This window comes from Eschrichtius robustus, chromosome 14 (assembly GCF_028021215.1).
Source record: "Eschrichtius robustus isolate mEscRob2 chromosome 14, mEscRob2.pri, whole genome shotgun sequence".
Classification (NCBI taxonomy): domain Eukaryota; kingdom Metazoa; phylum Chordata; class Mammalia; order Artiodactyla; family Eschrichtiidae; genus Eschrichtius; species Eschrichtius robustus.
The window spans coordinates 46885776-46909820 of NC_090837.1; the positions used below are offsets into that span (position 1 = coordinate 46885776).

Genomic DNA, 24045 nt, shown 5'->3' on the forward strand with positions numbered 1-24045 from the left:
CTTCCTCTGTTGAAGCAACATTTTGTAGGGGAAATCTCTAAGAGTTTTGTCTCCTTTTTGCTTCCTGAGGCAATGTATGGCTTATTAGGAATTTTATCTGCTTTTCATTTAAGTCTTAAGACTGATCACACACTGATTTGTGGGCTATGGATATGATATAGCTTCCTGACTACCAAGAATCAGAGACCTGGAAACTATTATTAGCCATGAAGTTCCCAAAGGCCATCACAGGTAAAACACTGATAGAGCTTCTGGGGAAAATGAACGGGAACATGATGGCAAGTTGTCAGCTGTAGAGAAGTGGATACAGGAGCTATGATTATTCCCAGCTATGGCATCCTCTGCTCCTACTATGATAATAGCAGCAGCTGACACATATATTGAGGGCTAACCCAGTACCAAGTCTTTTCATGAATTAACTCTTTTAACTGACAAAAAAAACTATGAAGTAGACTCCTCCAACCCCCTCAACAGGTGTCATACAAGTGAGGAAACTAGACTCCAAGTTTGAGTGACTTCTCAAATCCCACAGCTAATAAGGGTGGAGCTGGGAGTTTGCATCAGGGTAGTGTCTCTGGAGTTTTTGCATTTAGATTACCATGGTGACTGCCAAGAGTCTTAAACTCCCAGGCAAGCAACTGCTTGCCTCGGAGGCAAACCATTCTTTAGCAGAACAAGCTAGCAGAGCAGCTAAGGATGGGCTTGACAGGAGGAATCTTAAGCACATGTAATTTTCAAAGAGCTTTAGAATTAGTGCCCTTTTTAAGAAGTGGATGTTCCTCTTTCCAGCCAATTTGAACAGAGTAGTTTCACAGTATTTCAAACAAAGCAATCCTTTGCAGATACTTCAGCAATCTTTGCAATGTATATTCTGAACCACAGGAAATATAAGACCCAGTCATCAGATGATCATTATGGAGAAACATATGCTCAATTGACAAACATTCGAAAATGAAAAACAAAAAATAAAATAACCCCCCCAAAAGCCCAACCTTTTCATTATCCTGTTTTCTTAATAGATTTTTGTTAATATGAAATGGGTTGTATATGTGACTTATTTAAAATTATTTGGTTTTATTAGGAGTGCCTTTTAGGTGGACCACTCTGACTTTCATGCTTAAAAACGATTTTTTATTCAAATGTCTTACAGCCACTCTAATAGAACCCTAGGAAAGGAGTTCTATTATTATTCCCCATTTTAGATGAAGAAAACCAGACACAGAGAAATTATGCAGCTTAACCAATTGTGCACCCCACAGCAGCACAGTCTTTAGAATAGTAAAATTAGATGAATGTGGTGATAACAACGGACCAATTACCTCTCCAAATCAAACTCTAAAATTCTAAAAAATGTAGAACAGGATTCTAAAAAAGAGACTCACTTCTCTAAGTAAGAAAAATACAATCCCATAAGCTCATATCATACACATGATTGTTAATCAAAGACACTGATTCTTAAAAACTACTTGATTTACTTTATCATAACTAGTAATATACAAGAATTTTATACATAATTTATTAAAAATAACTTTGAGAAACAGTATTTTTGACTGAGTAGTGATGAAACTATTGAAAAGATAAACTGATTATTGAATAAATTACCGTGTTAATTTTTAAAGATAATTGTTATAAGCCAATCCTGTGAATTCAAAATAGGCATATTATTAACAATCCTAAATATCAGAAATACTTTTAAAATGTCCATATGGTTAGTATGGATAGAAAATTCATTGCCTGAAATCAGCTGTGAAATGTAGCCTGGAATTTGGTTGGCTATTAAGTTTAATTTTGTCTTATTATTTCAAAATTTAAATAGTTCGAACCACTTCTACATTTGTAAAAACTGTAATCTGAAAATATTTTTAAAAAAACTTTACAAACACATAGCTATAACTAGCCATCTCATCTAAAAAGCTATAAAAGTTATTCCTAGAGAGATTTCACGATCCCTGTATGGCAAAGCTTATTTCAAAAAACATCACTATTTTGCATTTATAAACTGTATCCTTGCAATAATGAACTAACTGTAAATATACTATTATATACTAAACATCCACACCCTAATTTTAATTACACTATTCCTTTTGTTAACATAAAATGTTGCATCAAATAAAAGCGTGACATATTTCTACAGTTGAATGGCAAAATTAAAGGGTCTTTGTTGAGGAGGTAATGAAGCAATCACCAAAACAGTTGAAACAAAAAAATCGACATTACATTGATTTTAAGAAAAGTCAAGAATACAGGTGCTTACATAAAGCAGAAACACAGAATAAGTCACTTTACAAGCGAGGAAAAAAGAGGTGGCTTTTAAAAATATTTAGATTCTCCAACCCAAATCGGAATTTTAAGAACAAAAAGAAGAGAAAGAGAAAGAGAGAGATAGAGGGAAAAAGAGAGGGAGAGGGGGAAAGAGGGAAGAGAGAGGGTGAGAGGCAGACAGAAGGGGCGGTGGGGAGTGGCGGGGACCAAAGACCAAAACCTTGCAGGAGTAAAAATACATTCTTCAGCATTTTGTTAATTTAAATTTTGCGGAGAAGGTGGGTAACAGAGGAAATGTAGATTCAGTGCCAGGTTTCACAGAGAATACAACACAGAAACTAAAGTCCACCAAAATGGAATTATAGTAACAGTCAACGCTTAGTTGGGAATCTCCCTTTGCTTTACGAAGAAAGGTCATGTTACAAGACTAAAACAATAGCAGGAATGCCGTGTATACACTTTAGAATGTTTAGGAGAACAACAGTCTTCAAGCACCACACAAACAATTAATTTAGGTAACTGAAGATAATGTTAGAGCAAGACCTCTTCAATTTTCCATTCGGTTATACTCCAAGTAGTCTATGATATAGACTTGAGTTAATTACATATTATTGCACTATAAATTGGCTGCTGTCACTATACCCAAATGTAAACAATAATGCAGACTTTCTCAACTTGTCTATCTGCAGGTGTCCTGAGGTGGAAGACAAGTAATTAAAAACTATGGAAAAATCAGGAAATTTGTGTAGTTATTCACAGCATCCCTCTGTAAAAGCACATTTGATTAAAGAGATCTCAACAAAATAAAGGGGAAAAGCCTCCAAAACAGCATCTTCTATTTTTAAAAAAATCCTGCCTTGTAATAATAATTTAAAAGAGACAATTAAAGCCACTGGCTTTTGTAGACTAAATAGAATGCACTCATCTCTTCATGCATGTTTCTGCTAGTGTCCTAAATTTGGGTTCCAAATGATCCAAAAATTCAAGCCCATCTTCTTCTTGTCGTTCACTGCAACAACCCACAGAACCAGCCGCCGATCCTTTTCCTTCATAGTTATACGTCCGGACGTAGTCTTGAGCATGCATATGACTGTTATCCTGAGTACACTGCTGGACCTTCTGCCAAGAGGAAGAACACAGCATGTTTTGTTACTATTTTAAACACCGAAACTTACTAGCATAAAAATAATTGCTTTGATTTACCTTTCATTGTTTGATTTTTAATCAGTGTGTCCTCTAATGGATTCCTACATATAAAAAACACCCATGATTGGTCTATATCATCAATCATACCATCAATTCACTACATAGCATGTTTCTAAGAGTCACACATGTGGCAGCAAGTATACAAGTGTCCGTTTTAAGTAATCATTGCTTTCTCTTTCAAGATTATGGCTAATGTGAAATGCATCCCTTAAACTGCACCTGAATGCATGTGGGCTCAGAGCTTGCCAGATAGGCATAGTGGCTGTGCAGGCTGGAATTGCCTTGGACCCCACTTTTGGTCTTTAAGACATGACTTGTCTGATGAGAAATGGCAACACAAAGTCATGAGCAAAAGAATTTGAATATCATATGATTTCAGAAGCAATTAAAAAGCAATCCACTTAACATCTGATCATAACTAAATCAAAATTAAGGAAAGTCAAATTTCTTATTAGTAGGTTAATCATTAATTGAAAATAGAGATCAGGCCAGTAAACTGTAATCATTTAGAAAGTTGAAAAGGAAGCAAAATAGATTTGTAGGTCACTTAGGGAAACTCACTTCACCAAGGCGGGGCTGAGCGTAGGTGTACCACTCGGAGTACGCGTATCTGCAGTTATCCGCCTCTACTTGTCCTCCTCTGCAGGAATCCAGGGTGTGCTGTCCACCTCCCTTACACATTTCCAGGGTGTGATGATGCCCGGCCTCCTGGCAGGACTCAATGGTCTGCCCTCCTTTCACCATTTCAATGGTCTCCTGCCCTACGTTTTTCACTCCGGATCCCAGGGTGCTGCAAATTCCCTGAGTGGAGCCTCCCGCAGTATGGGTTGTGAAGCCATTGGTGGAATACTGAAACAAAACAGTTGGCATTGGGGAAATACGGAGGAGAACAAAAAATGAGAAAAAGAGCAAATCATGCAGATAATGCTGTGAATTTTCAAGCTAAAAGGTAAGCATGCTGAGGGCGGGAACTCCATCTGTCCTGGCAAGCCCAAGTACCTAACTACCGTAACCCCAGTACTTCACGTAGTGTCCAATACAAGAAGCAAACTATAGATGTCAAGTGGTCTGAGCCTTGAGACAAGTCAGAAAGCTTGATGTACACTCCTTCTTTAAAAACTTCTTAGACTACTGTACAACTTCATTTGTGAAATCCTTCCAGCATCTCACATCTCAAGATCAGGATTGCACACTATTGTCTCACATGGATTGACCCTGATTCCCTTCACCTGACTAGAACAGAAACAGAAATAATAATCAGTAATTTTATTTAGTGTCTGATTGAGTTCCCTTCAACTGAAACAAAATCAATAGAAATAAAAGTTGCTGTAAAAATCTTAGCAGCAATACTAAATCCTTGTGATCTAATTAAATACAAATAAATCAGCAGAGAAAATAAGAACACTAAAGCTCTGGCCACTAATTTTCCATGTTACGTTTTTGTAGGAAACTCTAAGTTTTATTTTTTCTAATACCTTCCTAGATGTCAACATCCTTTTGTTTTCTAAATCCTTCCTCCTCGAATCATCAATCATGCTTCTTGTAGGGAATTTACTTGTTCCTCATCCACATATTAGGCTGGAAATCAAAGCTGAAGCAGTGTAATCACCTGTTGGCATTACTGCTTCATATATTTGACTTCAGGCTCCTTTCTAACCTATATTAGAGCCTGAAAGCCTCCATTAAAGTTCTTCCCACGATGACCAAAGCCTGTAGTCATTTTATTGCTGTTGCCAGAAAAGAAATTAAAACCATATGCTGATGATCTGTGAGTAACTAAATGAAACATTTTTACACACAACCAGCAGCTTCAACATATAAAAAAGACTGGGTCTAAAGTTGAAGCCATGACACCCTTGAAATAGAAAATAATAATGACATGCTGAAGGATTTTTACTAGTAAGTAACACTATATGGCCGAATTGAAATGCCATATATCACCATAGGATCAATGTCATTTTATCTGTCTCCTGGGACTGATGACATTTTATATATTGTAAGTTACCTGATTTCAAAAGAACTTTGCCCAGAAAAGATCATTACAGTTGGTTAGGCCAATTTATCGTCTGTATGTATTTTGAAAAGACAAACAATTTACCATTTTGTCATCGCCGGGAGCTTCAGTGTTTGACACAATGAGGTTCTGCTGGGCTAAATCATCAGGAAATACTTTTGGCTTTTTGGCTGCCCCAGTAGCTCCACAGACCAAGGTAAATAGGATACCTGGAGGATGAGAGAGATTACTTCAGTTTATCGTAAAACAGTGTTATGAATTTATGATGACAAATATGAAAACAACTTTCCAGAAAACATAAATATTATTGCTTGTGTCAAAGTAGCATCCAGTAGAAAAGCCTGCCCTAACCAGATATGCCACAAACAATGCTAAGAGCTGTATTTGTGTTGAATTTTATTCCTATGCTAATTAGGATAGCACTAAAATAATACCTAAATGCACTTTCAATAAATAAATTAAATATGTGTGTGTTAAATAGAAATGTAGCTATATACAAATGAGCAGCCATAGATACCAGTGCTGATTCTAAGAATTTGTCCTGAAAGTTATTTTAAAGGCTATCATTTGAATTCATGAAAGGACTTACAAAATAGCAATGCTATGCCCAACAATATTGCAAGGATGGCCCACTTTCCAAGTATCAGTCTTCCGTTGGCAAGGTGCGGAGCAACATGAGTGGTGCAGTCACTTGGGGTAACACAGTCACATAATAACACGTTTAACTGAGTAACAAGTGATTGGTCAAGCCTATCTGCAACTCTGACAGGTACTGTATATTGTCCAAACGGGGGGTCATTCAGATAGGAAAGACGAGCTGCTGTATCTGAAAGGAAATAAAACCAAGCATTATAGAATGTCATTGATTTCTCCTGAGCATAAATAATTAGTGACAGAATATTCATTATTTCCCTACAAATGGACATTCCTGATGGGAATGGCACAAGTGCTACACGATTGTAAGCGTGAATGGACGAAGTCTTTCTAATCATATAAAAGTTTGCCTACACTGCCTCTTTTTATAAAGGTCTTTCTTTTGGCTTTTGTAATAATATATTTTATCTGTGGATAAACAAATCCTTCCTATCACAAATAACAGACTTGTTTAGAGACTGATTTTTATCACATCTTTAAAATTTTTTAATTTTTAAAATACCAGTCAGTGTATATTTTCTTTTATGCATGATTCATCAGAGAATTTCATAGACTAAAATTCTGGATGTTTTCCCTTACTTTGTTTTCTATACATTGTGCCAAACCTTGACCATATTTTCAAGGCATGAGTCATGCTGCTGGAACTTCTTCTCATGGTCCTACAAGACACTGGGACCAACTGTATTTTTTTGGTTTTGATGTATGTTTTTTTAGGTCAAAGTAGAAAATATTGGGCTTCCCTGGTGGTGCAGTGGTTAAGAACCTGCCTGCCGACGCAGGGGACACGGGTTTGAGCCCTTGTCCGGGAAGATCCCACATGCCGCAGAGCAACTAAGCCCACGAGCCACAACTACTGAGCCTGCGCTATAGAGCCCACGAGCCACAACTACTGAGCCCGTGCGCCACAACTACTGAAGCCTGCGCACCTAGAGCCGGTGCTCCGCAACAAGAAAAATCACTGCAATGAGAAGCCCGCGCACTGCAATGAAGAGTAGCCCCTGCTCGCCGCAACTAGAGAAAGCCCGCGTGCAGCAATGAAGACCCAACACAGCTAAAAATAAATAAATAAAATAAATAAATTTATTAAAAAAAAAAAAAAAAAAGAGTAGAAAATATCCAGGTCAAAATCCTAGTCTTGGGAACGCCAAAAATATACTACTCTACATGTAGATGACACATGCCCATGCCCAAGAATAATCCTCCCCATTTAACTGGCTCAGTGTGACATTTTCATTATTTCATAATTTGAAGCTCTAAATATAAACTTGGATATTTGGGTAAAAAAAAAAACAATCACTGAATCAAGTCAATTTTAAGAGAAAGCATGGTTAACCCAGTGAGTCTATGTATGTGTAAGAAATCATAATAAGACTAACAAAACCACAATTTATGATTCAAAACGTGCCATGGTCTATTGCATTGACTATCTTGTTTACTTCCCCCAATAATCCCATTTTACACATGAGTAAATTGATGCCCAAGAAGAATAAATAGCATGGCGAGACCTAAAGCCTCTTTAGGATACGTTCTTCTTAACTTGGCATTTCCCAGGCTTTTGGGCTCTTTCACAGCCCAGTAAAACTTTAAACTAACAAAGTTTTGACCAACATAATCCTGACAACGTTTCATTGTACTAAGTAGGAATATTTTTTAAAATTACCACCTCCTTTAACATTATGTCAAAAGAAATATTATGAAACCAAATAAGTAGAAAGGACATCTAAATGTAAGGTTAGTTCTCAAGCACGCACACGTTAGAATGCTGTTACAAACACTGAAAATGTTGTCAGTTCACAGAGCAACTTGTCATAATAGGAAGTCAAGGAATACTCATTGAAAGCATGGGAATGAAAACCTTTCAAGGGCATTTTAAAGGCACCCCCCACTCAGCTTACAGTGGATCTTGAGTCGTGAAAGCTGGAGTGACATGACATCATGATGCACAGGTACTGTAGTGTGGTCAGGAGACACAGAATGTGCTGGAAAGTTAAGAGCTGATGTAGGGAATGAGGCAATGGTGGGACAAAGGGAGGTTCGCTTTGTTTTTGCCATTCTTGTCACCATAGATTCTAACATGGGTAAAGTCAGAAGTACAGACTGGGACCAAGTGGGGGAAGAATCCCACATAGAAAACAGTAGACAAGAAATGGTCAGAAGTCAAGGCAGCGCAGAAAGAAGGGATCCTATGGTGGACAGTGTGATGCATAGCCAGATCCCCTGTCATCAGGGATGTACTGTCCCAGCTGCTTGGGAGGCTATCAGCATCATCAGTGACTGTGCCTTCCTGCCAAAGGTCACATCCCTGCGGGCAGCCCAACCCACTGATGCAGCAATGTAAAAGCACAGAACAGAATGGCCATTCTGAAGGGCCATTTAGTTCAGACTCCCCGTGAGTCAGCCGAGGCTGTCCTTTGGCCTGAGCTACAGCTTGATTTCTCTTTTTGCTAAATCCTGCTTCCCTTCCTTTCACACATATTGATGCCAAGGAAACTCCCTGATAAACATTCAGCCTGGAAAGACTGTCTCAGTGTCTGCTTCCTGGGGAGCATACCTGCAAGGGATGGGGATTCCCTTATGACTTAGGAGACCACTGTCATATGAAGACTCTGTGTAGGTGGGAGGTACACAGGTCAGGAAGTGGTTACATCAGACCTAGTCTGGGGTGGGGGTGGGGGTAGAGTACGAATGAGAATTCACCCAACACCAAAGGGAATCCTGGCACAGGACTGATCAGAGACTGGCACTTCCCACCACACCAACACTGAGAAACTCATGTTCTTTTGTTGGCAGTTACCATTCAGTGAATTATTCTTCTACTCCATCAAGAAAAAAAAATATTTTAGATATCCTGATGCTGAGAAGGACAAAGTAATGTTTAAAAATACATACCGTTAATTCTTGTCAGTCTCCACATTCTAAGTACTTCTGAATCAGAAGCACCGTCCAAACTGAACTCAAAGGGTGGGCCGTGTATGGGTTCATCGGGATCTACGGCCACAATCTCCGCCGATGACATGACAGTTTTACAGATTGTCACTGTGCGCTGAGGTATGAATGGGCCGTTATCATTCACGTCTTCGAGTTTAATCCCTAGTGTCCCAGTACATGTTCTCCCATCTAGAAAATTGGATATGAAAATACAATTTTTTTAATGTTTTGAGTTTTCACTGGGACATTACAACATTGCAAAAAATTTATTACTTATTAGGTACTTGTACCATATAAATGAGAGTGACAAGCACAGTCCCAGGCTATGTCCTTAAGGTAAGTTAAGAGAAAGACATTATCAATTTCAAATGGGTTGTACAGAAAATAACTGCTATTTAGATTTGTCATTCATTCACTAAAGAGCTGCAATAGACATGGGAACTTTTATGGAGGTGAGCTTTGACAGAGTTTTAAAAAGAGGAAGGAAGAGGGGACCAAACAAGGATATTTCTGGTATATTGAAAAGCACAAGAAGATTTAAGGAGGTGGGAAAGCACATACACACACCTATGCTCTGGACATAATGAAGGGGAAGGCACACTGGTGCGAGGTGACGCTGGAAAGAAGAACCAAGGGTCCTTGAAAGCCAACGTAGGGAGCTTGGAGTTTAATATGCATTTAGAAAACACTTAAGATTTGGGGGCAGGAAAAGTGAAAGACAGAAGGCATGTATTTGGGAGATTAGAACAAAACTAGCACACGGAAATGTTCAAAGCATGAAAGACTCCAGAAGTGGAAAAACACTTTCAAACCAGAATAATCACTCTGAGGTGTAGCCTAAGGAACTCATCTGTCTACATATTCAATAAAAACTTACTGAGTAACTACTTTGTACAGGGCACTGCAGTGGAAAATCTGGAGATTCAAAAATGAAGTGGTCACGGGTCCCGGCCACAAATTAGTAACACGGTTGTGAAGTCTGAAGTTGAACATAAATCCAGGACTTGTGTCTCTAAATCGTTTATTCTTTCTGTTTAATAGGAAGGCCTTGAACATCAGGGGTGGAGAAGAGGATGAAAAAACCTGTGCTACCCGCGACCTGGGGCTATGCCTTATACGAAGCTGCCCACCTAGGAAAGCGGGAAGACCAGGCACTGGCGTGCAGTCACAGCCTCGACCCAGCAACAGAACTCGTGATATTCCCAGGGTCATCATGGGCCAGGAGCCATAGCCCACCAAGTTAAGAAGGGGTTCTGAAATGTGGGCCACAGAAAAGAACACGGTGGAGGCAACTACAAGACCACTATAAGGTAAAGTGGAAGAAAGAAAAAAGTCAAAAGCAGAGGCAAACCAATACCTCCCATTTAATGTAAGCTCACAAATTAAAATTCCTGAATGAGCAAGATTAATGCTTAAAGGAAAACCGACAAAATCAACAATCAGAAGATTAATTCACTCTACGCAAGATATCTTCGAAACATGTATATTTACTATCTTCAAAAGCATAAAGAAGGTTAACTGTTTAAATAAGCAAGAAAATGACACTGAAATTCCAGTAGAAATAAACATTCATCTAACAGGGACTCTAGAAAAAAAGGATAAATAGAATGGTAGGGAAGTAATACTTAAAGAAATACTTGCTGAGAATATCCCAGAATTAAAGAAAAAAAATGGATCTTCTAAAATATATTCTGACTGCAGTGCTGGGTAAATAAAAATAAATTCAGCATAACACTGAATTAAAACTATATATAGAACACAACCTAGGGAACTATAAAAGTTATCTGGAGGTATTACCTATAAAGAGACAATAATTAAACAGACAGTAGAATATGCGTCAGCAACAAGAAATGCCAAAAGATGATGGAGTACCACTTGCAGGGTATTGAGGGAAAGAAGGGGTTAACTCAAAATTCTAAACCAAGTCAAATGATCAAATCAAGCATGAGAACAATATTAAAATATTTTTCAGAACAATAAAACTGACAGGGTTTATCACCCACAATGCACCATTGAAAGAACTAGTAAAGGATATAGTTCAGCAGGAACAAAAGGGAACTAGGAGAGAAGAAATGAGATACAAGAAACAATGCAACTATCTCTCACTTTGGACAACTTTTAAAGAAAAGACAGAGACACAAAGGAAGCAGGGAGACATGTATACATGTATTTTATCCATCTGACAAACTTTTCTATTAGGACAGAATAATCTCGTCTCTCAAATTCTCTCGTTCTTATGCCATGTGGTATTTTCTTGCTCTCTCTGAAAATTGGGATTGCAAGATGTCTTGACCATTTCTTTCCATTTGAGGCCACACACGGAGTTGAAAGCACATGTCTTACTGATTAAATCTGGTTAATTATAAAGTCTTTAAAAATTGACCTCGGGACTTCCCTGGTGGCACAGTGGTTAAGAATCCACATGCCAATGCAGGGAACACGGGTTCGATCCCTGGTCCGGGAAGATCCCACATGCTGCACAGCAACTAAGCCTGTGCACCACAACTACTGAGCCTGCGCCCTAGAGCCTGCGCGCCTAGAGCCCGTGCTCTGCAACAAAGACAAGCCACCGCAATGAGAAGCCCGCGCACCACAACAAAGAGTAGCCCCCACCCGCCGCAACTATCGAGAAAGCCCGCACGCAGCAACGGAGACCCAACGCAGCCAAAAATAAATTAATTAATTAAAAAAAAAATTTGACCTCTACAGTGTTTGCTGTGCTACCACGGTGCTAAATGCTTGAATTTCCCTTCCATGAAATATTTAGAGTTGTTCAATAAACTCCATTTTTTTTGCACATTGTGATGAGTATTTCAACCAAAGATTTTAGACATCTAACTCAGTGTTTCACAGCTCTGCTTTTCATCTGTTAATAAATAATATTCTTTTATTCACTGGAATGTATGCATGCAATGCTCACCTTCTAATATTAATATAATTCTATACAGGTAAATATCAATTCCTAAAATGAAGTCTTGGAAGGTTAGCTACCTATGGGTCCATGATTTATGTGCATGGCACTCTTCTGCTAAATGTTTTTTAAAAATTTGAAAGCACACTCTTCCTCCCCAAAGTTAGAATCTTACAACAAAAGTAGAAACCTAAAACTCAGCTATACAGAGGAATCACCTGGGCGAAACTGCCAACTGAGGTTAGATTGAGAAGAGAAGAGAAATTGAACTCAAAGCTTAAGAAAGAGCTCTGTTTAGAAGAGGAGACGGAAGTAAAACTAGAATACATGTAGGTAAGAGAGAAATGTGTGGAAAAGTTGAGACATAGACTCCCTGAGGGAGAGTTTTAAAGAGGAAACAAGTGCTGTAGGAAAGTAGGAGAGGGAGTGAGTACAGGCTCAGAGGTCAGTGCTCACAGGAGAGAACATTTCTCGTATGGAAGAAGCAGCTGGGAGGGCTCAAAGGGAATGAGCCAGGATAGATTTTAGAAAAAGGTAAAAGACAAAAACAAATAAAAAACATACTTTAGTATGATCTCAGTTCAGAAAATAAAAAGATGTTGAGTTATTTATCCCCTACCAGCTTCAAAAGAAATTAATGGAAAAGGCCCTGTTACACATTTATTCTCAACCACAATGATGATTAACAGTGCCTCTCTTCGAAACGCCATAAAAACATTTGTTCAACAGAGGAAAATGTAGAATAAAATTACATCCAAAATCTCTCATTCCAGACAGTAATTTTTATCTCATTGATAAAAACCATTTGCCAAGTGCAATTAAAAATGTAAAAATAATGGATATGATTTTCATATGATTTCTCTTCTTTTCACTTGCTTTGACCAAAAAGCATTTGTCAAAAATGCTTTGTCAAAAATTTGAGGAAAAAAAGCTTTGTCAAAAAGCATGTTTTGACAAAGGGACAAAGGAAGTTGAGGCCTTAAAGGGCAGTCTTTAATTGGTGGAAGTTAAATTAACAATGACTACAACTTTACCAATTCAATCAATAGATATGAGCCATTTCTCTTTAACTTAGAAAAAGTTGAAATATCTAAAACATCTTCGAAAATCACTTCTAAATTCTAATTTTGCAAGCTATAGTATAATAATTTATGTTTACTGTAGTTAACATATTTATTTTACAGAGGCAAAAAGTTCAAATGTATATTATGGTAAAATTATATTTTATGCACTAAAAGGATCTCATTCCTAACCATTGTGCTCACATTCCAATTTTACAGGGCTCATAGAAAATGATTTTCCATTTTATATGATTTTGTGTATTCACAGTATTTTTCTAATTTTATAATATCAGAATACTAACCCCCAAGTATATTGTCAGTTTCCTGTAGAAAGATGTAACTTTTTTAGGACTGACCTATGAGGCAGTACGTATGCTCTCTCTGTAATAAATTTTCCTGTCAAAGTGGATATTTTAAGAGATATGACTAAATAAATTGAAGCTAATTTTTCTAAAGTAATTTTCTCAATTTTTAATGATTATTTGGTTTTAATAAATTATAGTCCCAAGTATTTTCTATGACTAAATTATTTCATACTGTAATTACATACAAAACTGAGGGTACTATTAGAAAGCAGACGTGAATTTAATAAATTATAGCAAACCTCTCAATTACTCTATTTGCCATCTGGGGTGAAATAAATTTTGAGACTGTATGCAGCTGACTTAAAAATGTATGTTGTTGGGCTTCCCTGGTGGCACAGTGGTTGAGAATCTGCCTGCCAGTGCAGGGGACACGGGTTCGAGCCCTGGTCTGGGAAGATCTCACATGCCGCGGAGCAACTAGGCCCGTGAGCCACAACTACTGAGCCTGCGCGTCTGGAGTCTGTGCTCCGCAACAAGAGAGGCCGCGATAGTGGGAGACCCGCGCACCGCGATGAAGAGTGGCCCCCGCTCGCCGCAACTAGAAAAAGCCCTCACACAGAAATGAAGACCCAACACAGCCAAAAATAAATAAATAAATTAAAAAAAAAAAATGTATGTTGTTTAAAAACTGAGGATGTCTGTAGTTGGGGGTGTATATAGCTGGCTTAAACACAAAGTTCTTACCTTTGTCTGAGGCAAGGATTGTAATATTATATATACCATTTCTGATGGTCTTTGCCTCTCTATCCAGGCTTCTGGAAATTGTGATTGATCCTGAGTTTTCATCAACAGTGACCCATCCTTCTGGATCACTTAATTTCTTATAGCTGTAAGTAATGATGCATTAAAATAGCAAAATGGATCATAAGCCGAATTACAATACTGGTATCAAAATAAGTTATACATTTTAAAAACAAGGTGAATTTGAAATCAACTAAAATAGAATTACAAGTACCTTATGCCACTGCTACTACTTGTTTCCGGGTCACGTGCTTTATATCCACTGACCTTTGTGCTCACTGGTACATTTTCTTTAATACGAACAATTTGCACTGCAGGGATACACTCAGGGCCTTCATCCTGATTTTGTACATTAACAGTGACTGCCACCACATTCACGGTTGATCTTGAACTACTAGAATATGCAGCTTCATTAACTACACTGATTTGCAGGGTCACCTCTTGTTTTTCTTCGTAATTCAGTGGCTGCAAAAGCAAGCGTGTTGGAAATCAGATCAACACATACTACTTGGCAACGTGAACTACTGTGTAACTAGTTAGCTTTGGAAATATGTTAAGTGCCGTGTCGGGAACAGTCATGGAAATATTAAACGTATACCCACAAATGCGATGGTGGTAGAAGGAGGGAAATCCTTCAACTGATTGAGCATTTGGGTGGAGCCAGCAAAAAAAAAAAAAAAAAAAATTCCTCAACTGCAAATTTAACACAAGTAATATTATAGGTCCCGATGGCGATTTCAGATAGTATTTAATGAAATATTATTTGAAATATTACTTTAGGGACTCCATACCCTAATCAACAGTAATTTACTAGTCCATTAATTTTGGAACCGCTTTTCCTACCCCTCTGAGATGAGTACAATTATTTGTACCTGGTTTGGGGTAGAAAACGTGGGTCAAATTTTATAAAATGTTTTTAAGATAAGAGAGACAAGAAAATAGAAAGCTTATGGGCTTTACACTTTCCTTTTTAATCTCTTTTATCCCAGTTACTCTCTAAAAAATGGGTAGTACCAAGTTTAATGGAAGGTTTTCATTTCATTTTGCCTGATATGTAAAGAGACAAGATTTAAGGGACAATCCCTTTGCTGTTTTGGAACAGAAATTAACCCACAAACTGCAGCGAATTTTCATCATTGTAAGAAAAAAAGAATTCGTCATGTTTGATCCATTCTCCTTGTGAATACGTACAGAAGGGAAGCCACAGTGACCCAGGATAGAATCATGTTTTAGTTACAGGCAGCAGAAATAAGCCCATGGTTTTGTCCAAAGCCAGAGTTCAGATCACTTTATGGGTTAACTCTGCCTCCTGAATTCGCAGTGATGTCTTCCGAGATAATTGTAGAACACTATCAGAAAGAGGTTTTAGAAGTATTTACATCCTCAAATGGGTGAGGATTCCCATTTTGAACCAGGAAGCTAAGAATGTAATGTACACTGGATACAGATGAACAGATCTATAAACAGCTTCCCTATGGGTCTGACCAGGAATAACTCATCATTTGGGAAATTCAGTAATTAAGTAGAGGCTCCTGGACACAGCTATAGATAGAATGGACTAGGAAAGTTTGGCAGTGTCCCACTGGTGTCAAAGCTGTGCTAGTTTTTTAATTGTTAAGAGATACTGGTTACAAAGTGGGTACTATATCGTATTAATTGAACATGCACATATAATCATTTTAAACCATCATGCCTTTATATAATGTTTTCCAAAATGAGTATATTCATCCCACTATATATATGAAAAACATAGTGTTTACATTTACCTAAATATCTATTTTATTCCTACACTTACCATAATTCCTTTCTTTTCATTAAGCTCTAGTATGCTAATCTGTGACATTATAAGCTACAAATAACTAACTTCCTAAGTTATTCTTACCTTAACCACACTCAGAACTCCTTCATTGGTTTTGGGATCTGTTACAATTTTAAAATTTCCATTTTCATTGCCCTTTAAAATGGTATAATTAGCTCTCCAATTAGAAGTATTAATTAAATCCTTATCCTCAACGGCAACACGTAAGATTTCCACATCAATTCTATTTTCCTCCACTGATGTCACATACTAAAATAATAAAAAACAACAAAAAAATGTTTAATTAGTAACTCTCACAAAAATAAAACACCAGGTAAAGCCAGCCCAGTTCTTCTAATTTCTAAAGTACTATGTTAACATGACTTTAAACCCCAAGTCCAAACTACCGACACGTGGCTGGGAATACTTCATTTGAAATCATGGGGCATGGGTGGAGGTGCACATATGTAGCAACTAACACTACATTGTACATTTTTCTTTTATTAATATCACACACTTACAGAAGAACGGGTGAATGTTGGCAAGTTGTCATTCACATCTTCAATATTAATGATGCAAGCTGCAGTTGTCTGCAAACCAAAATACTGGCCATCCATGTCTTGTACTTTTATTTTCAATTGGTATTTATCAATTAGCTGAAAAGTAAGTATTAATTATTGAGTGAACGCAACATTGTAAATGAAATCTTAATTTACACTCTATAATTTCCCTTGCATTCAAAATTTAAGAGGTACACTATTAGATTTCATAGTTTTCGTGTACTGGCAGAGGAACAATTTCCTCACACTAGTAATTTTCAATTAATTTACAAAAATAGAGTAGTTTCTTAAATTGAAAGTGCTACTCATGGAATCAACTGGTTTTAGCATTACTTAACAGAAAGAGAAGATATAGTCATAGTACATTTTAAATTGCCTAGTAATTAATCAAAATCTTTATCTCCTATGCAAAGTACATTCTCATATTCAAAAATACACAGCAGTGACTCTATACCAGTCTTGTAATGAAGCAATGAAGTAAGGTATCCTCCTGTAAAAAAAGGTGGATTTTAAATATTTACTTTACATTTACTAAAAGATCATTAAATTAGCATGAAAACAAAGTTCTGGAACTATGTAATTTTTTTCTTCTTCATGGAAAATAGAATCTGGTTCTTAAGTGTTTTCCGTTCTTCAGAGATTGCAGAAGGCTCATCACTGGTTTTAAAAAATGTGTTTCTCCTCATAATGGTTTCATTTATCACAAGTATTGAGATATGGAAGGATTAACAACAACACTAATAATAATGCCTTCTGGACTGAACATTAGGAGGCTTGGGTTCTATTTCCAAGTTCAAAAATAACAAATGTACTCTTGGGCAGTTGGAAAAGTCTTTTTCCCTAGCTTTCCTCTTCTATAAAATTATAACAACACCTTCCTTTATAATTCACCTCTTTTCATAAGACTAAATTATATGTAAAAAACTATCCTAACCGTCCACCTAGAATATCCACCCTTCTCTTAAAAAGCCACCTTCTTCCCTTTAGACCTCTTAAACTTTCTAGCCCTCATGTATTACCTAAAACAAAACGAATATTTCTCTCGATCACTATGCTTTTTACAAACCCAATTTTTCCTGATTTACTCTTCTCTCACAATCAATCACGTGTAGAGTTAAAAATTCATGGCCTTATTTCATTAAAAAAATTTTAAAAGCTCATACTAGTATTACTTACGGGAGGAAATATGTATTCTGTTTGTAATAAACTATGATTTATTGGGAATGATCAACTGGCTGATAAGACAAAGAAAGAAATCAAGTTTGGGACCTAAATATTAACTTGTGATATCTTCAGATGGAAGGAAAGTTCTGATGTTTAAAGAGCTTAAGGGGCTGAAGGCCAACAATACAAAAATTGGAAACCTGGGATCAGAAAGTGAGTCCAGAGTTCTCTTGGGTAAAAGCACTCCAAGACTCCTTCATTAGTCAAATGTTTTCAACTGATTTATCAGAAGGATCTATTCAAGGCTTGATGATAAAAGAGAATTTGGTCTATAATCTGCTCTTTCTGAGCACATAAATTCCATGAAGAATATGTATAATTTGTAGAGCTGTGACAGCAATTCATTCATTCAACAAATGAAATTGCATTCTTCACTGGCACATACTGATGGTAAAAATAAATAAATTATAAACAATAAAATTGAATTAAAAATAAAAATTTACCTAGGAATGTCCTTGTAAATGCAGTAAAAATGATTAATTTTAATAAATTTTATTAGATTTCAACCCATAGTCTATGTAAAGAAATGGGAGGTATGTATAAAGCACTTCTGCATAACATAGTATGGTGCTCTTTTCATGGAAAAGTACTTGTGTGATTGATTTATAAGCTGAACTAGCTACTGGGTTTTTTTTCATAGAATACCATTTTTACATGAAAACACCTATGGTTATTCCGACTGGTATATTTGGAAGACATCTTGTCATAGGTAAAGTGAATATGTCATTTCAAGGAAAACAGCTATTTGCTGCCAATGGTCATTTGGAGTTTTCAAGCCAAAATGAGGATTCTGGAAAACTTCTATGAACCATCGTGATATTAATAGAGATGAGGAGGTGATTTTTTCCAATATTGTTTAATTAGATGTGTCAATATTTGGAGGATCTGTATAACAGTGAGTCAATATTTCCCATATGACTAATGCACGATGTTACAAAATCACACATGGTAAACTATCCACTCATAGCAGAAGAAAGACCAATGTATTTTGATGTAACAAAGTAGGAAAGTTCACGGACAAGGCTTATTCAGAGTGTACATTGCAAAACACATTTATGACACTACCACTTGTCAAGTTTTGGTGTATCAAAGAAGACTATCCACAATGATCTGAAATTACTGTTAAAATACTCTTTTCTAACTTCATATCATGTTGGATTTTCTTTACATACTTCGACTAAAACTATATAACAGACTGAATGCAGGAGATGTGAGAATCCATCGGTCTTATATTAAGTCAGGTATTGAAGAGATTTAGAAAATGCATAATAATGCCACTCTTCTCACTAAATTACTTATTGTTTTAGAAATGTAATCATGTTTTATAAAAATATTATTTACATTAACATGTAATATATTATTTTAATTGGGTAAATAAATACATAGTTTACACTTTTATAGTTTTAAACACTTACAGATTAAATAGTGATAAATATAACCCACATAAACAAAAGATCTTTGGAATTCCAATAATATTTAAGACTGTAAAGCGGTCCTGAGACCAGAAAATTTGCAGACCACTTCTCTAATCCATGGGAGAGGGAGAGGAAATGAATCGATATGAGTTTTAGGAATCAAAGAAAAACGTGACAAACACATATTACTATATTTTAAGATTAAGGATTATAAACGTAGGAAGTAGGCCAGAATAAATGCTTGGTGGAGGAGGTAATAGTTCAATAACAAAATGAACAATTACTAAACTGGGGTAGTTGCAGTAGAAATGGACAGAATGTGAATGTTAAGATCACTTTGGAGTCAATATCAAATGCTTTGGAAAATAATTTGATCTGCAAGAAGAGACATCAAATACAATTTTGAGAACATGAATCCAAGGTGACAATAGAAAAAATTTGTAAAGGAAAAGAATGTACTAATGGCATTTTAACTAGAGAACATGGGAAGGAGAGCATGTTTAGAAGGAAAGAAGAATTCAATTCTAGATGTACTGAATCTTAGGTACCTGTGAAATGTTCAAATAAGGATTTCTAGCAGTCAACTGAAAATGTTAAACCAGAGATCAGAGACAGATAAACTTTCATTTAATCTATGTAAGGGGAAAGAGTGTAGATGAGATTGTTGATGAAGAAATGACACAGATGGGAAAAAGAAGCATTGTTATCTGTAGATAAGAAAATTCCACAAATTCCCGAAAGTTTTACTTTTCATATATGACATTTCCTGTGTTTTACAACTATAAATATGTTTATATTAGGAAATTTGATTTTAGAAAACATACAATTCAGGAGAGAATTGAATTAGCGGTTCAAAATCAGAGCACTGCAAGGTCAGTGACCTCCACCAACCTACCTAAAATAATTTTTGTTAAATTAGATTCACAACATGCTTTTCAAAAGCACATCTGCAGGTGGCATACAGAGATACGCAGGTGCTGCTAAGCAGCCATGTGGCAATCAGGCTTTATCTGTTAATATTTATGTTACCTCTCTGTCTAGCCGAGATGATGATGTGGTGATCACACCTGTAGTTGGATGCATAGAAAAGAGGGTGGGTGACGCTGGAAACTGCTCGATGATGGAGTACCTTAGACGCGTGTGCAGTGTGTCAGCCTCGTCTTTGTCAGTTGCACAAACCTGTCCCACGGTAGTGCCTACATATAGAAAAATCCTCTTTAATTTCCAAAACTTTTACAGTTTCAACTTGCCCTTTATTTGACTCCTCTCCATCTACCACAACAAAGTTTTGGACCACGTAATTAATAATAGTAATAGCTTTTATACATTTTCAGACTTCTCTATAAAATAGCACTTACTTTTAAATATCCCAGCGTTCCAACATTTTGGAATTTGGTGACCATATTTGTATTTACTGTATTTATTGTATAAATTTATAAATGTTGATAATATCCCTCCATGGCCTTTGTATTTCTAGACTAAAGAATTCCAATGATTCTTTAACCTTTTTCTATTTGTAAGCCTACACTTAACATTGATCATATGGGTCAGTTTGCTCTGAAAATTCTTGGTTTAGTTAGATCTTTCTAAGGGAAGACTCAAAATCTGCATTCCGACTCCTAGCTGAAATGGTCAATTTTCAAAAGATTCAGAAAATATATTATTCTCCATGACCTTTATGATAATGCCCAGAATACTGTCTATCATTTAATCACTATAGAACATCAGCCAGATCTCTTCAAGGCCAAGACATCCGTTGCTCAAAGACTTACTCTTTTTTAGAAAAGAATATTCTAAAAATATTCTTACAATATTTAGAAAATATGGTCTCTTAAAAGTATTTATTTTACCTCACACAGGAAGGCAAAGTAACATTGAGTCACTCCTATTTTTCAGGCACTGTGCTTCGCCTTCAAGGTATATTGTGCTTCATTTAACCTTCAAAACAACCTTGTATATTAACATCCCATTTTACAGATGAGGAAACCAAGGCTTGTCAAGATTAGGAAACTTGCCCAGGGTCATGTCAGACAGCTAGCAAAAGGCAGAGTAAAATGCCACCTACAGCTGCCTGTCTGGCAAGCCCCTTGTTCTTGGCAGCAGGATGTGCCACCTCCCAGTGGCCAGAGTGAAACTCAGCTAATGAACTGAAACATTAAGTTGCCCTATATTGCCAAGGCAGGTACTCACCAACTCTGCAATTTTCAGAAACATTAAAAACGTAAGATGTCTCTGTAAAAATTGGGAAGTTGTCATTCTCATCCTCGATTCTGATTAGTAGGGTCAGTGGATATTCTGGAGTATATCCATCCTGAGTTGTTGCAAAGGCAACTAGCTGTGAAGAGAGTAAAATTGAAAAAAAAAAAAAAAAAAAAGCAAAAATAAAATACGGTTCAAACTTGCTTTTGCTTTGGCTTTCATTTGGAGACTGTTCAGCATCACAGTGTGGATTTCACCATTTGTTACTGTTTTTGGATGTGAACATAACCTTAATGTCAGAAGAGATGGTTAATTTCATGATGCACTATAGCATTTTATGTTTCAATTTATCTAATATAATAACATAGCTGGGCTTCCCTGGTGGCGCAGTGGTTGAGAATCTGCCTGCCAATGCAGGGGACACGGGTTCGAGCCCTGGTCTGGGAAGATCCCACATGCCACGGAGCAACTGGGCCCGTGAGCCACAATTACTGAGCCTGCGCGTCTGGAGCCTGTGCTCCGCAACAAGAGAGGCCACGATGGTGAGAGGCCCGCGCACCGCGATGAAGAGTGGTCCCCACTTGCCGCAACTAGAGAAAGCCCTCGCACAGAAACGAAGACTCAACACAGTCATAAATAAATAAATAAATAAATAAAAGAACGTGAATTTCTTTAAAAAAAAAAAGCAAACTGAAAAAAAAAAAAATAATAACATAGCTAAATTTGGTTTCCTCACCATTGCTGTATTGTTGTTCACGAGCGTAATGGTTTTTATTATTATTTTCCCGAAAGAGTCTTGAGAACTATTTTGTTTTGTTTGAAAGTTTCAGGTGCATGAATTTTAAATGCAATTTTCTGGATCTTTTATAACTTTGAATTCTTAGGATTCCAAATTCCCCAGGTGCAGTTAACTGAGATATTATTTTATTTTCTAATTAGAATTTTAGGCATATTGATGATTGTATTTAGATAACTGTCTTCATAAGAATTTTTTAATTTAAAAAGGGGGAGTCAGAAATGGACCAAATGAGTGGCTATAAATTGGGTCTAGAATGCGATTTATTCTTTTGATTTTATAATATGAATTTCAATTCCAATTTTTCTCATAACAGCTATCATAGAAAGAACAGACCATCACAGGTACTTAGAAGGTCATGTTGTAGTAATTCTAAAACTAAGTAATTACATCATCCAAAATAGATATAAAATAATTAAAACTAAGTTAAGCAAAATGACCAGCTCCTGTTGGAAAGTCAACACAACATTAGGTTAAATTCTTATATATTAACGCTCATCCCACCACAGGAGGTTGCCCAGATGATGAAAAGACCTAGTTATCCTAGTTAAGCACCATCCACACTCCTTACTTGCTCACCACAAGTTAACTTTCTCTCATTGCAAAGGTACCAAGGCTTAACTTCTGAACTTGACTTTCCTCCTATGGTATCACTCTCAGGACCATAAAGAGGTTCACAGATCTTTTCTGCCAAATAAATAACTACTGTTCAAAGTGGTACTCTTTTTTTCTTTTGAAAAGAAAAATAGTAAACTGTAATTCCCAGAACAATCTAATAGAATCGAAGGCTATTTATTCTATAAAATTGTTTTTGCTGCCAGTCAGGTCTGTACTATCAGATATACCCAGAGCACGGATGCCAAAATCAGAAAACAGTCAAGAGTAAATGAATTGAGGAAGAGAGACAAAATAGCCAAGTTTAATTTTACTAATACAATATGTAAACTTTAGACTTTACCTCAAAAGATGGATACTTTTCACGATCTACAGGACGAGTACAAAACAGGTTTCCAGTATCTCTCTCTACATAAAATAAATTTAGAGGTTCTTTGTCAACTCCAGGCCCACTTATGGAATAGTAAATAGTGTAGTTTTGCGCTGTATCAGACTGAATCTAGAAAGTAGACATCATATACATAAAAGACAAATTTGTATTTCAGCAAAACTTTCATTTATACACTTATGCAATCACACTGACATTTTACAATAAGTAATTGCCCTCTTTAATTTATTATTATGTCTGAATAAACAGCAGCAATAGAATAAGGAAGCCTAATAATTGTGAAATTCAAGAGCAAGGCATGAGGAAAATAAAGTAATAGCATCTTAGCTTTCCAGAATAACTAAGAAATACTTTAAAGGCTACATGTAACTACATGGATCAAGCATTTTGGACTTTCCCTGTCTTAGATAACAAAGTATTCTGAGCATGAGAAGTTATCCTTTTGTCAATGTTTTACACCTGAAGTTTTATTATATATAACATAATATTTGAGACACTGGGTTTAAAGTATACTGTCAGCAGGGCAAACATTTGGAAAATGGTTTCTTTAATTAGTTTTTGTTATTTCTCAGCGTCTTCTCTATTATAGGGGCTAAATGGGAGGATGAAAATGAGTGAGAATGGAAATGATGTAATATCCTGGCAAGTAAGTGTGCTACTTTGGTATTTGATTCAAAAAGAAAATTTTTTCCAAACTGTTTTCATCCTCTTAGTAGGATCTTGACTATCTATCAGGATGACTAACAATTATTTTCTAACAATTTCTTTCTCAACTTTAAAATGCTCTTTTCTCAGCTGCATTGAATTTGTTGGTGGGATATAAACAAGGATTCTCTCTCACCATTTCAAGAACTGGGGGAAAAGAAACCTAAGAGCTAGACTGAATGGTAGTGACCACTGATAAGGGA

The 24045-nt window shown here is 36.5% G+C and overlaps 1 protein-coding gene across 2 annotated transcripts in view; it reads right to left on the reverse strand.

The window, feature by feature from the left end:
• Positions 1-1109: 1109 nt before the first annotated feature.
• DSC2 (desmocollin 2) overlaps positions 1110-24045 on the reverse strand; it is a 32722-nt gene continuing 9786 nt past the window's right edge. Inside the window, exons 5-17 of one of the 2 annotated variants that reach the window (XM_068562385.1) lie at positions 23093-23248; positions 21330-21474; positions 20169-20335; positions 16462-16596; positions 16025-16210; positions 14357-14607; positions 14086-14228; positions 9026-9253; positions 6072-6308; positions 5567-5691; positions 4030-4317; positions 3466-3509; positions 3253-3381 (exon numbers count right to left, since the gene is read on the reverse strand). In XM_068562385.1, coding sequence (XP_068418486.1) covers positions 3483-3509; positions 4030-4317; positions 5567-5691; positions 6072-6308; positions 9026-9253; positions 14086-14228; positions 14357-14607; positions 16025-16210; positions 16462-16596; positions 20169-20335; positions 21330-21474; positions 23093-23248 — 2088 coding nt within the window. In that variant the 3' untranslated portion in view covers positions 3253-3381; positions 3466-3482. Of the gene's footprint in view, positions 3382-3465; positions 3510-4029; positions 4318-5566; positions 5692-6071; positions 6309-9025; positions 9254-14085; positions 14229-14356; positions 14608-16024; positions 16211-16461; positions 16597-20168; positions 20336-21329; positions 21475-23092; positions 23249-24045 lie in introns of both variants that reach the window. The other variant, XM_068562383.1, reaches the window with a different exon arrangement.